The sequence below is a fragment of the Tetrao urogallus genome (genome assembly GCF_951394365.1).
Source record: "Tetrao urogallus genome assembly, chromosome: 1".
NCBI lineage: Eukaryota > Metazoa > Chordata > Aves > Galliformes > Phasianidae > Tetrao > Tetrao urogallus.
In genome coordinates, this window is record NC_136813.1 from 161,459,966 (window position 1) to 161,472,688 (window position 12,723).

At 36.0% G+C, this 12,723-nt stretch overlaps 1 protein-coding gene across 1 annotated transcript in view; it reads left to right on the plus strand.

The window, feature by feature from the left end:
• TAFA2 (TAFA chemokine like family member 2) overlaps nt 1–12,723 on the plus strand; it is a gene marked incomplete at its 3' end in the record, with an annotated part of 76,578 nt that overhangs the window by 50,117 nt on the left and 13,738 nt on the right. The window contains exons 3-4 of the mRNA XM_079533264.1: nt 4,606–4,758; nt 5,789–5,913. Of these exons, the coding sequence (XP_079389390.1) occupies nt 4,606–4,758; nt 5,789–5,913 (278 nt within the window). The remainder of the gene's footprint in view (nt 1–4,605; nt 4,759–5,788; nt 5,914–12,723) is intronic.

The following is a 12,723-nucleotide window of genomic DNA, read 5'->3' on the forward strand; positions in this document are numbered from 1 at the left end:
GATAGTGATTTGTAGTCTGTTCTGTTAATGGTGTATTTTAATAGCTAATTTTATTTATTTTTCTAGTAGTATTTCCCTGCCCCTCTCATTTAAATATCTTGGTGGTACATAATAATGACTAATTACTTGGGGGAAATGATGAAGCAGTTTGATAATCTGCTGAAATATTGTTTGTTTTCCCTTGCAGATGGTTATTAAAAAATCAGTAGTTCCACTGTAGTCCTTAACATAATTACTCATATGAATATGGTATGCATAAATAAAGACTACATATGTACACAGTTTGAACGATTGGATCACTATAGTATTTCACGTGGTACATCTTCCTAATTATCCCCAAGATGACAAAAAGGCCAAAGTTTATGTAGCATTATATGAAATTTGGGTTGAAACTTGGGGCTAAAAGCCATTTCCATTCCTCTCCTTATTGGTGATCTGTTGCTTCTTATTTTAACCAAAGCTTTGCTTTTGTGACAAGCTTTAAAAATGTCCAGAAAACTTTGCACGTTGTACATAGTCTCTCTGATCTTGCAGGAGTTAAATGGAAGGTAATAAAAGAAGTTACACTCATCTAATATAACAGCACAGAGCTGCAGTGCTTGTATGCCAACGAAGAACTTGTTTCTGTGTGCGGAGGTGATGATGAGTCAGTGGTCGCCTGCTCCTGCTCTTTGTCTTTGGCTGAATCTTCTCACTAGTCTCTGCGCTCAGCTGTAGGAGCTATGCCTGGTAGAGAACTAACCCTACAAAAAAGGAGATATTTTTCTGCCCATCTAAATCCCTGGCTTACCGTTAGTGTATGACACTTCAGGCAAGTAGGGGATGAAAGAGTGTGGGAAAAGTGACAAGGGATTTGTTATTTTTTTCTGTACCTGTTCATCGTTAGCTTGGTTTAGTTGTATCGCCCAGTTGTGCCTGTGTCTTGGCAGAGAGCACATAAAGGAGCCTTTATAACTTTTCCCCCTTGTTATTTTACAGTGACAACTAGAATAATGGGAAGCCTGTGTACAGCTACAATCCGTGACTTTATTTCATCCAGGCCATGCAAACGTATTTCTCCCTCTTTTTTTAATGGCACATGTGTGTGTTAACGCATTGACTTATACAACTTTCAGCAAATGAAACCTAGCAGATATGTGTCAGATCTGGACTTGAATGATCAAGTAGAAAAGTTGAGAAATGGTGATTGAAATGAGCAATCAATTCAGAATACTGTACCTGATTTAGTGCTAGATTTGTCCATAACGCTGCATTTTGGTAAATACAATATATTCCTATTTGTGAGTTACAAAGTAAAAACCTGGAGCAATAACTTGCAATCTGCTTTGTAGCAAACTTCTCACAGAAGCGAAGGACTCAGAGCCCTAACTTAATGCCAGATGCAATGTTCAAATATGACTAAAATGTCATTCATCTGAAGGAAATAAGTTTAGAACTGTCATGAAGGAACAAGAATAGTTACAAATTATATATATTTAAACTTATTTGCCAAATATGTTTAAGCATATTCTTTAAGCACATTCAATGATGTATAAAATGAGAAATAATAATTACCTAGCTATATTTTTTTCTGGAATCATAATTGTTCTGAAGTTTTTGACATAGCAGTATCACACTGATTAATGAGATAGCTATTGACAATTTCACTTCATGAAAAAAAGCTGTAAAAGTGGCAGGCTAATTATAGGATACACCATTAATGGGTAAGATATGATTATATCTGTTTTCCAAGTTGCACTCTCGTATTACAGTGTTACATCTTCTGAAACATACACGTATATTATATATAATCGTCAGGAAAACTGCACAATCTGTGCACACATATCTTTTGGTCTCTTCAGTCCTTCTTCACGCTGATTACAGGCAGGATTACTTGCATTAGCAGAGGATGGAGAGCTGAGTATTTGTGGTGGTTCTGAATAATGAATTTCTGAAAGATTCCAGAAAAGGCACTCGGTTCCTCAAACATTTTCTGCAAACCAAGCAACATGCTTTGAAGTCTGTGCTCAGAGAAGAAGAAACAAAACCAAACTGTGAATCTTCCGAAATACCATCTCCTCTTATAGAATGCTTCAGTGGCTTAATGAGGTTAATTTGTGTTAGGTTGTGGGAAATCCGTTATCTACTGCACCGAGGCTTTCATTTCACATGAATGTGACAGATACTGTACTTACTGCACTCAAGCTTAATTATGTGATAGCATAAAGAGCTGAAATCCCTGCATTTCCTCTCAGGGAATATTCATAGCACACTCTAGATGGTAAACAGAAACTAGAGGATGGTTGGCCTAGATTTTCAATTATTGAAATATATTATACACATATATATATACCTTTTAGGTTGTTTTGATTTCATACCTAGAACATTTAAAAACAATTTTAACAGTGATAGGTCACTCTCAGTACATGGTTATTTTTTATTTTATTCCTTTTTCACATTTTTTTTTTTTACCCTTTGAAATGCTTTTCTGTGTTGTACATGAAACTAAGTGACCATTTCTTCTAATTACAGTCTTTTCCAATAAGAGACTTTAAATACCAATTTTCCTAATTAGTACAGAGTGAGTCTTTCAAAAGTTTTGTTTCAGAAAGAACGATTATTTCAAAGCTCTTAACAGCTCTTTAAACTGGATTCCGTTTCAGATGGCTATTGATGTACACACTAATTTCTCCTTCTAGGTATATTATTGCACTTCTGGAGATTTGGTAGAGCTGTTGTAAAGCTACCTAATGAAAAACTGAAGTAATGACATTTCAGGATCATTGAGACACATCACAGTACAAATAAGGACTGAAAACTAATATAGTGAAAAATTAAGTGGGAAGAAATTCACTAAATTTATGTTATTTTTTAAGATTCAATGTCTGTTTTTTGGATAACTTTGGATAATGGATACTTAATAACAGAAAAACAGCGAATTTTTATTAGCATGTGTGCATATTAAATGTGTAATTGCCTATCAAAATAAAAATGAATGTGAATTTACAAAAGCAGTTTGTTCTCTCATATCATATGTATTACATATTTTTCTCATAGATTTCTGGTGTGTGTGTGTAGCATAATAAGATGAATCATGGGCTAATAATTCTCACTGTGCTGTAACATTTCAGATGTAGTACTGCGTGTAATGCAGCCTGTTGTAGCACGGTGCAATGAGTGACTACGGAGATCACAGGCTGTTTAGTGGACTTTGTTCTACTGCAAAATGCATAATTGCCTAAACGAAATGTTTAGTAGTCTGTGTGTTGTTGATGAAGACGCAGAGTCTAATCACTGCCTGTGGGTTTTGTCTTTAGGAACGTTCTTGGGGGGCCATATTCTACATCAAGTGTATTTTGCTCCTTCAGTCCTTTTGAGAGCTGATACTGTGCAACAACAGCTCAGTAGATCCAATGGCCAATGTTGGGCTCCCAAGAGCCCCTTGGCAGGGTTTTCTCCATGTGGAAACTCACTTTTTTCATTAGGACATAAAAGGTAACAGAACCATTCAGTGCAGAGCATCCACATGCTAACCAGCAGAAGAAACAGGGGGGCTGCTATAGCAACTGTTGTCTTGTGTAATTCCTGTTCCTCCCTGTATGGTGTTATAGATCAGTACCAGATTTCTTGTTCTTCCTTCTGATGGAAATGAACTATCTTCAGAAATGCTCTTTTTTTTTTTTTTTTTTATTAATCTTTCTCTTCACCACTGCATGCTATGATAAAATTATTTTTATGAATTCCAGATCCTTTGAGAACTAGCTGCTCAACCAGAAAGGGTAGTTTTCTTAAACATCTTTGCACATAAGTCCTCTCATAGGACTCTAAAGGCATTGGTTAGAGTAGCATGGAGATAATGAAGGTTGTCCTGTTGTCATCTGGATTTGGAAAACTTTGATTTCCTTTGTTTCCAGACATCTTTTGCAGTGCCAGGCTGACACTTAAAATGTAATTCCTTAATAGTTTTTCTTTCATTTTCTTTTCTTTCTTTTCTCTTTTTCCATTTTCTTTATCTTTCTCTTCTTTTTTCTTTTTTTTTTTTCTTTATCTTTTCTCTTTCCATTTCCTCTTTCAGGGCTTTCCCTGTATCCTGCCAGCTCTTCTCTGACCATTTGCATGAAGGTTTTGGGAGAACTGATGAAAAACAGTGATTGCAATGGACATAAACTCTGGACACATAGAATCTGAAAATATATGCATATATATGAATTTTAAAGTTGATATAATTTCCTTCCAAGGTCTTACCCCGAGGACAAGAATAAAAAGAAACTTGGTAGAAATATACAGCTGCTTATGGGAGTCCAGAAATTAATGTACATTTTGTACATTAGTTTTATAATGTCTCTGCTTTCCACTTCACTGGATCAGTTCTGTATGCAACCTTCTCCAATTGCTTTTCTTTAGCCAGCATTTTCTGCCTGAGATAGTTACACTACATTTGGAAAAGAAATCAACTTTACAATCTACTGTTAGTACCATTGTAATTCTAGTTTCATGCATGGCAGACTGCCTTACAGATCCAAGTTTGATGCATTTCTAATTAAAGAAAAACAAAAAAAAGTACCCCCCAAAAATACAATGTTACCTCACAGTGTTATCAAATTGCCCATCTTCTTATTTTCACAGCTCACCATGTTAAAACTGGGACCTGTGAAGTGGTGGCACTCCACAGATGTTGCAATAAGAACAAGATAGAAGAAAGATCACAGACAGTGAAGTGCTCCTGCTTCCCTGGGCAGGTAGCAGGTACCACCCGGGCAGCTCCTTCTTGTGTCGATGGTGCGACTACCTCTATTGCTTCCTTTTATTGCATGTTCCTAGACAATTTTGTTAGCTTAAAGATATCAAAAAAACCCACTCTATTGCAGTTAGCTTTTTAAAATAAGAGGAGAAAGGCTTCTGCATTTTGAAGGGCAAGCCCAAGGTGAATGGGATGATGATGGGAAAAGTGAATTATTTGTTATTACTCTGTGGAAATGCTAAGTGAAATTATTAGATGCTAGTGAAGGAGACCTCTTGAGAAGCTAAATTTGACCTAACCAACAGAGGGCCCCCAACAGTGTATGGAGTTCACTTAATTAAAAGTGTTTACACAAACTCTACAAGAGCATGTCATTTTCATATGCTGCAGTCTTATATTTATATATTTATCTTCATCATAAAGCATTAAACAAGCAAACAGAGAGAACACAATTCTGGCTATTTTTGAAAAGTCTCCATAGACCAACAGTATTTTTTCTGTTCACTGTATGGTATTAGTGTTTTATTTAACAAATCTGGCATTGATTCATATGTTTTAATTGGGAATACACTAGCTTATTTTTCACTTCTCTTTCTCTGAAAGAGGAGCAGAATAGATTCACCCTTTCCATGATCTCTTTACTGTTGATATGTTGTTGGCTGTCAGAGAAACTGTAAATATGTCATCTTTAGGAAATATATTTAATCAGCCTGTGCTAGAGTGTAGAGCAGATCAGGCAAAATATACTAACTCAAGAGACTGCTTAAAACTTTGAAATCTGGCTGAGCAAGAGAAAATTAGAGTTAGAAAGGAATGCTATGAAATTACTTTCTGAACTGCAGTAAATTAGAGAAAAAACGCAGCAAAGATTGTCTTTGAAGTGTGTAGCACCTTGTACAAATTGAGGCTTCATTTCTTGTGAAGATTATGAGCTGGCTGCAAATCATAGAGTAAATGTTGGTTAATATATTTCCAACATTTTCATGGAAAATAAGTGATGCAATATAATGACATATTAAAATGTCCATTTCAAGAACATGCAAATGTAGTTGTTTTCTTCTCTTGTAGCTTCAATAGTGGAGCAGAAATGGTGGTGCCACATGCAACCATGTCTTGAAGGGGAGGAATGTAAAGTTCTTCCAGATCGTAAGGGATGGAGCTGTTCCTCTGGGAATAAAGTGAAAACAACTAGGGTAGGTATGAAACCAACCTTACATGCTACAAACAGGTAAAAAAACGTGCACAGGAAATTGGGTATACATGGAAGACATCAGCTGAGAAGAGCAAAGAAGTGTGGGAAGAGACTCATACTGGGAATGGACGTCATCGTCCTGCACACTTGTCTCAGCATACATAGCAGTTGCTTGATCATGGTAAGCAGTGTGCCAGACCATCTCAGGTGAGCAGTGGAGATGATAGAGTTGACACCTTTTTCAGCTACTGGTAATGATTACATGTTACAATCTGACATGTATTTCTTTCTGAAACAAAATCTATACGCTGTGCTAAGTTCTTTGTTTACAGGATAGCAAATGAGTACATTTTAACCAGTAACATGGCATTACCAGGTTTTGACATAGAAACTGCTGGGCATGGTAAGCATTTGATATGCAATTAAAAGAGGATCTTCTGGTTCTTTCTGTCTTGTGTGACTGAATGAGTACAAATTTTTCAGTTTCAGTTAATTCCTTTTCTCCACTTGACACAAATCTAACATTCATTATATACAATGCCTGAAAACAGAGTAAGCCTTCTGTCATCTCAGTTTTTAGTGCCTACAAACACAAGAGTAACAAATCCTTCAGCTAAGCAGGAAGTTCTCAAACTTCCTCAAAATCCAGAACTGTGTCTCTACAGGATCAACAGTTCTATATCCACATAAAACATTACAGATGCTCCCTGAAGTCACATATGAATGTATATATGCAAGAACACCTTCACCTTTTCGCTCCCCCATCCATACCTGATCACTGTTTTGCTTGTAGGTTTCTAATAGTTTGTGGTGTCGGGCCAGTACGTTGTTAACATAGGTGAATCTGAGTGTTTAAGCCATTTGAATAAAATCTTCCCCATGTAGGCACTAAATTTCTGAATGCCTTGATTGTACTGAAACGTAGATTTGTCTGGCTGAATTATATTTTATTCCACAGGGAGATCTGCATGTCTCAGTATTTGTATACCTAAGTTTTTTGCCATTTTGCCATTCTTTGAAGGAGGGATACTTCCTCAATGTTTGTACTCTTCTCCTCCCAATTCCTCTGTCAAATGTGTATATTCTGAAGCTAACCATTCTTGAATCCTGCCCGCCTAACCTAGTAACCTAACTAAGTACCTGCTAATGCATATCTGGTTATATGAATATGAAAGGTGGGTGCATGTGTAATTCAACGGAAGGGAACTAGAAAAAATGTAATAATGACGATAGAAGTAGGAAAAGAAGTGTGTGTATGTTTTGAAATTGGTCCTTGTTACTGCTGCATTGTATATGATACTATTAGTGCTCAAGAATGCATGCCATTTTATATTTAATGTGTTTGACAAGCATATAAGTAAAAGTGTGGCTCTGGATTACCATCCTGTAGAAAAAAATAAAAATGATCACAAAATGGGAAGACATCAATAGGAACCTCTTTGAGGATATTTCTTCACGTTTTGTCAAAAGTTCTTTTGTCAAGGTTATGAAATTATGCCTGCCCTTAGGAATTCATAGAAGCCCAAGGCTCTTGTCTGGAAGGACTCTTGCCTCTGCTGCAGACTCACAGGTCTGCCTCTTTGCAGGAGTTGGCCTTTTCTTGTCCTCCAAGGATAGTGGCAGTCCTCATGACTCACTTCATTGTTCCTCAGAAGTGATACTATGAAAAAGTCACCTATTAGACACACTGACTCAGTTCAGTGGCCATCATAACCTGCAGCTACTAAAAGGAAAAAAACCTGATTCCCTTAAATCCCCTGCTATTTTCTCTGCCTTCCAGTTTGCCCAGATACTATGTGTTTCTTCATTTTCCAAACATGCAAACAGCAATACTGTTTTGAGACATTCCCAAATTTGAATTCAAATTTCTGAATTTGAATTCAGATTACTGACTGAGACTTGGTCTCACTCATTGAGAAGAGATGATAGGGAATTGAAATTTTCTGTCTTTCTGGGCACAAGAGGCTGGGATTTTAACGGATATCATTCTGATGCCCAGAAAAATATATATTGCTATTAAGAATGCAATTGACTGAAGTAAGAGTAGCTTATTATCAAAAGCAAGTATTTTTCCCTAATTTGTAGTGAATATAATTTTTTTTGTAGTTCCTCTTTCTGCTCCCCTAAGTCTGTAAATAACAGGAAAAATTCTAAATGACTCTGAGTTTTCAAAACTCCTTTTAAAGGAAAATAAAGAATTCTTCAAAGAGCCAATATTAAGAAGACATGAATAATGTTATTCTGATTGTTAAATGAAATAACCCATATATGATTATCACATATAATGTAAAAGCATAAAGAAATGAAAGAACTGAAGAGCCGCGGCGATTTAAGTGTACTGCTGTAAAGCATTGTGAGGGCTGTCCTGAATGGGTCTAAGAAAGTATGAGGTCTATATTCATCTCCAAACATCTTCTGTTAGTTTGCCTCCTTCATGAGCATAAAAAGTAACCCAATTAAGTGCTGAAGTACTGTCTTCTCAGCTACAGAATACCATTATTTAAAAGCAGCACCTAGATTTCCACAAGCTGTTAATAATTAAGTATTAGAGTAGAAATTAAAGCAGTAATAGGAAGAAGATATTTTTCTTGTCCACATTTGATTGTATCACTGTAAAGAGTGACAATGCCAAATTCTTGATACTTATGTTAAGCAAAAATTTAAGCAAAAAGCGAATTATGTGAATAATGAAAGAAAATTAATTTATTTTTAAATATCTGCTCTACTTGAGGTTTTGCTTTTTATTTAGATAAATACAGATCTAATAAATTTACAAACCAATAGAAGATTAGAAATAGTATGAGTTCTATGGTTCTGAGAATTCAAATGTTAAGAAAAGTCAGATAGTAATTATTTACCTTAGTAATGGGTTATCAGCTATTATGGAAAGATTAAACTATTCCTAATTTCTCTACATACTAGTGGAAGATGCAGATGTTAGGAGTAATTCATGGAAAGCAATGAATTCTGGAGCATGTTTGTGACTAAAGTGAATACTGAATAAACTCATTTTGGCTTAGAATTGACTATTTTGGGCCTATGGAGCCTGCAGGAGGGGAAGGAGAGAAGAGGGAATGGCAATTTAGCTAACAATTTCATGTAGAAAAATACATGTTTGTGTTCCTGAACATTATACTTCAACAAAAGAAGATGTTCAGAAACTCATTAATTTGAATTATGAAGTGCTTATGTGCATAACTGAGATTTGCCAGGGACATTCTGGCATTTTCCTCCAGACTGAGAAATTTTGGGGAAGGAAGTAAATGAATTCTTTCTCTGTATGGCTAGTCTCAAGGCTTTGCAAAATAAACACACAATTTTTGCCAAGATATTCACCTTATGTGATGACGAAAGTTGTAGAAAAGGGGAAAAATCTGAAGTATTTTTGCTTTTGAAATAATCTTTTTTTCTCCCAACTTTTTTCTAAAATAATTATCTTCATTCAGTACATTCTCTTGATGTGTTTCTTTTCCATCTCGTGAAACAAACGAACAAAAATGCCCATTTAAAATGAGAATTTTCTCATCACTTGAATCCCCAAAGTAGTAGTGTTATGAATGAAATTGACAGTGACGTTAAAAAAAATACGAACTTTAAGAAATGAAGGAGCCCCTTACAAAGATGGGATAGCAAAATTGTGCAGTCTGATAAGATCATCTAAGCTGAAAAATCCTGTTTCCTGTTTGTCACCAATACGAGGTGTGCATCTTTCACACTGGAGATCTCTGGGCAGTGGTTTTTCAAAGGCAAATCCAGATGCTAGGCTTTACTTATATTTTTAAGAACAGCACGTTGCACGTTGTCTTTATAATACAGGCTTACTTCAAGTAGAAGCAACAGAAGTTACACGTGACTTGTGTGAAAATGCAACCTGCAATACTTCCTGGGCATCCTGGTTCCCCAAGCATCAACCCTCAAACAAGCTTGGAGCAAGGCTTGGCTCTTGGGCAAACCATAAACCCAGATGTTTTTTCTAAAGAACCTGGAGTGCAGGAAAACATGTGGTGCATCTTGAGGCTTCCCTTCAGATCCCAAAGCTGTGATATGGTAAGAAGTTACTCTTCTGCTCAAGAATGGGGAGATGCCCCTGGGCTGTAGTTCAGCACAGTCTGTAAATCTGTTCATATAAGGTGGGCTGGTATTTTATGAAGATATGTAAAAATATATGTTCGTATTTTTCATACAAAACAATACCTTGTCCTTGAACTTTTACTTAGTGTTGGTAGAGCTGCTAGTGGAATAAGGTACAATTTAATACAAAGCTCTGGTTAAACCATTCATACTGGAATTCACTGGTATTTGTTTAGAACAGGACTGTCTATCCTAAGATCCAGTCTATCTTATTAGTATCAGAGAGAGCTGCCCACTTCCAGAGAACAATCTGTTTTGTCCTAAGATAGGTAAGATTAATTATCTTTAGAGGGTGCTTATGTCTCCCTAATAATTCCAAAGGAAAGCTTTGATGATTAACTTAGTGCCTAACATTCAGATGTTTAGTGTTGAATAAGAAGATGCTGTCTAGGAGGCTTTCTTTGATGTGGTCTTCAGTAGGAAGCTGATCTAAAAAAATCCTAAATTCTCTGTCAGTTTGGGAAGCTTTGGGTTTTGACCGCTGTCAAATGTAATACAGTGTGAGAGAAGCTTTTAAAACGTTCTGAAGATACTCAGCTGTGTGCCGAATAAGTGAATCATACTGTGATGAGCATCATGCCCAGTATCTATTATTAATCAGAAATTGGTAACCAGTGCATGTCCTTTTAGGACAGCCTTGTTGTTATAATAATAATAATGATATAAATGAACCAAAATGATCAGATGCATTGCATAGCAGGTATTTCTTATTAACCTTTGAAAATCTCTAGAAGGTGAAAGTGAACGAAGTAATATTTTCCTATGAACAAGTGCAAAGAGTACTTTCACACAGGTCATAAAAGGCCATCTTTTGGAAATGAGCATCTAACTTCTGGAATAGCTTTACACCCACGCTTTTATGAGAGGCAGAAGGAACTGCAATTGTCACTCCGAAAACAAGCCATTATTTTTAATATATGGGTAAAAGCACACTCCAGAAGAGAAAGAAATCAATAGTTAATATATTACTATGTAGCTATATGCCAACCCAATATTAGAAATAGAGTACTGTAAATATATATATATAAGGAACAGAGAGAAATTTTACGTGGCCAGGAACAAATCCATACTGAGTCCATTTATCTACATTCCAAATCGAAATCTGCTTTCCAAACCAATACCAGAGATAGATGACTAATGCAAAAAAAAAAAAAAAAAAAAAAAAAAAAGGCAACAAACAGAAATATTGCCAGATTGGAGGGAAATCCATATTGAGAGTGTTCATCTACATTTCAAACAATGCCGGAGAGAGTCTGAAGTCAGATATTTGTAATATTCCATTTAATCTAATTTTGCATTATGACATCCCGAATTTAAAACAAACTAAAAATTTAATAACATCATTGGAAGCAGAGAAGGATACTGTCCAAACATACCAACTGCTACAAATGGTGTTCAGCGTGTGTATTACACTACTCTGAATCAATGCAGTTCTGCTGCTATCTATAAATATTGCTTATATTTTTACCCCGTCTCCTCTTTCTCACTTGAAGATACTATATTGTTTCTAAATTAATTACAGCTGCTGATAGGAGAAGCAACAATTTTATTTATGTTTCAGATTATAAAGTGTGCTGTTCATAAAGCTTTTAGCCCAAGGAACGAAAGAGCTTCCATTAGGTACCTTTACACAGTTATGCTTTGCAATGGGCAATTGGAGGAAGGCTGAAGGCAGGATGGTATTTACTAAGAAACCTGAAATATCAGATGGCAGCATTAACAGTGATTCAGCTACTGTCGTAACGAACAGGGGAGTAAGACAATATAAAAAATGAGGACTAAAATGTGTCCTTGGATAAGAGAAGAAAAGAACATTTTTCTGGAAACAGTCTGACATCAGCAGTGCAGCTGTGTTAGCTGTTAATTTCTGCTTCTCTGTATCAGCAACAGATGCACTGTCTCTTTAAGCAGTGACAGAAAAAAAATGAAAGTATAACTTGTTGTTGTTTTCCTGAAGTTGGAAAGAAATATTGCCATTGTAGTTATCTCTTCTCTCATGTCTTTATTCCTCCTCCTTCCTCCAAAATTTTCAAAGCAGTACTGGTGTTGGTATGTAAGTTGAAAAAAATCTGAAATTCATGAACACTGTGTGTAGAGGGAATTTTAGGCTTTTTACAATAGACTGGAGGTATCTCTGCAGTCATTCTATACTAATAAGGCAGTGCATTTTTTGTGTGACATTTTTTCAGAGTAAATCTAGTGCTAACCTCCATCACATGAAGCAGTTCACCTTTTGCTTTGACCACTGTGAAACTTGAATGATTTCCTGAGTGTCAGTAGTAAATAATTATAGGAAGTGCTTCTTCAAATGTTATTTAAGGAATCAAATTAAAAGACTACCTTGCTGTAAAACTTCTCTATCCCCCTGCCTCACTTCAAAGTTTCTGTCTATAGACTCCTCACCTTCTACCTGAATTTTGGGTGAAGATTTATAGGAACTATATGTATGGGGTACAGTGATGAGCTATATTTTGTGGTTCATAAAAAGGATGTGATTACAATACAAGTGCACAGACTGTAGCAAAATATTAGCTATGGAAAAGAGTGATTGCACTTGTGGCTGGCTCTTTGTTGCTATGGTATCTCTTTCTATGCCTTTGGCTAATCTGTCACTAGCAGAAATTTGCAGCTGTCTCAGCATGTTTCTCATTGCTAGCTCAGAGACCCAGTGTATCTAATC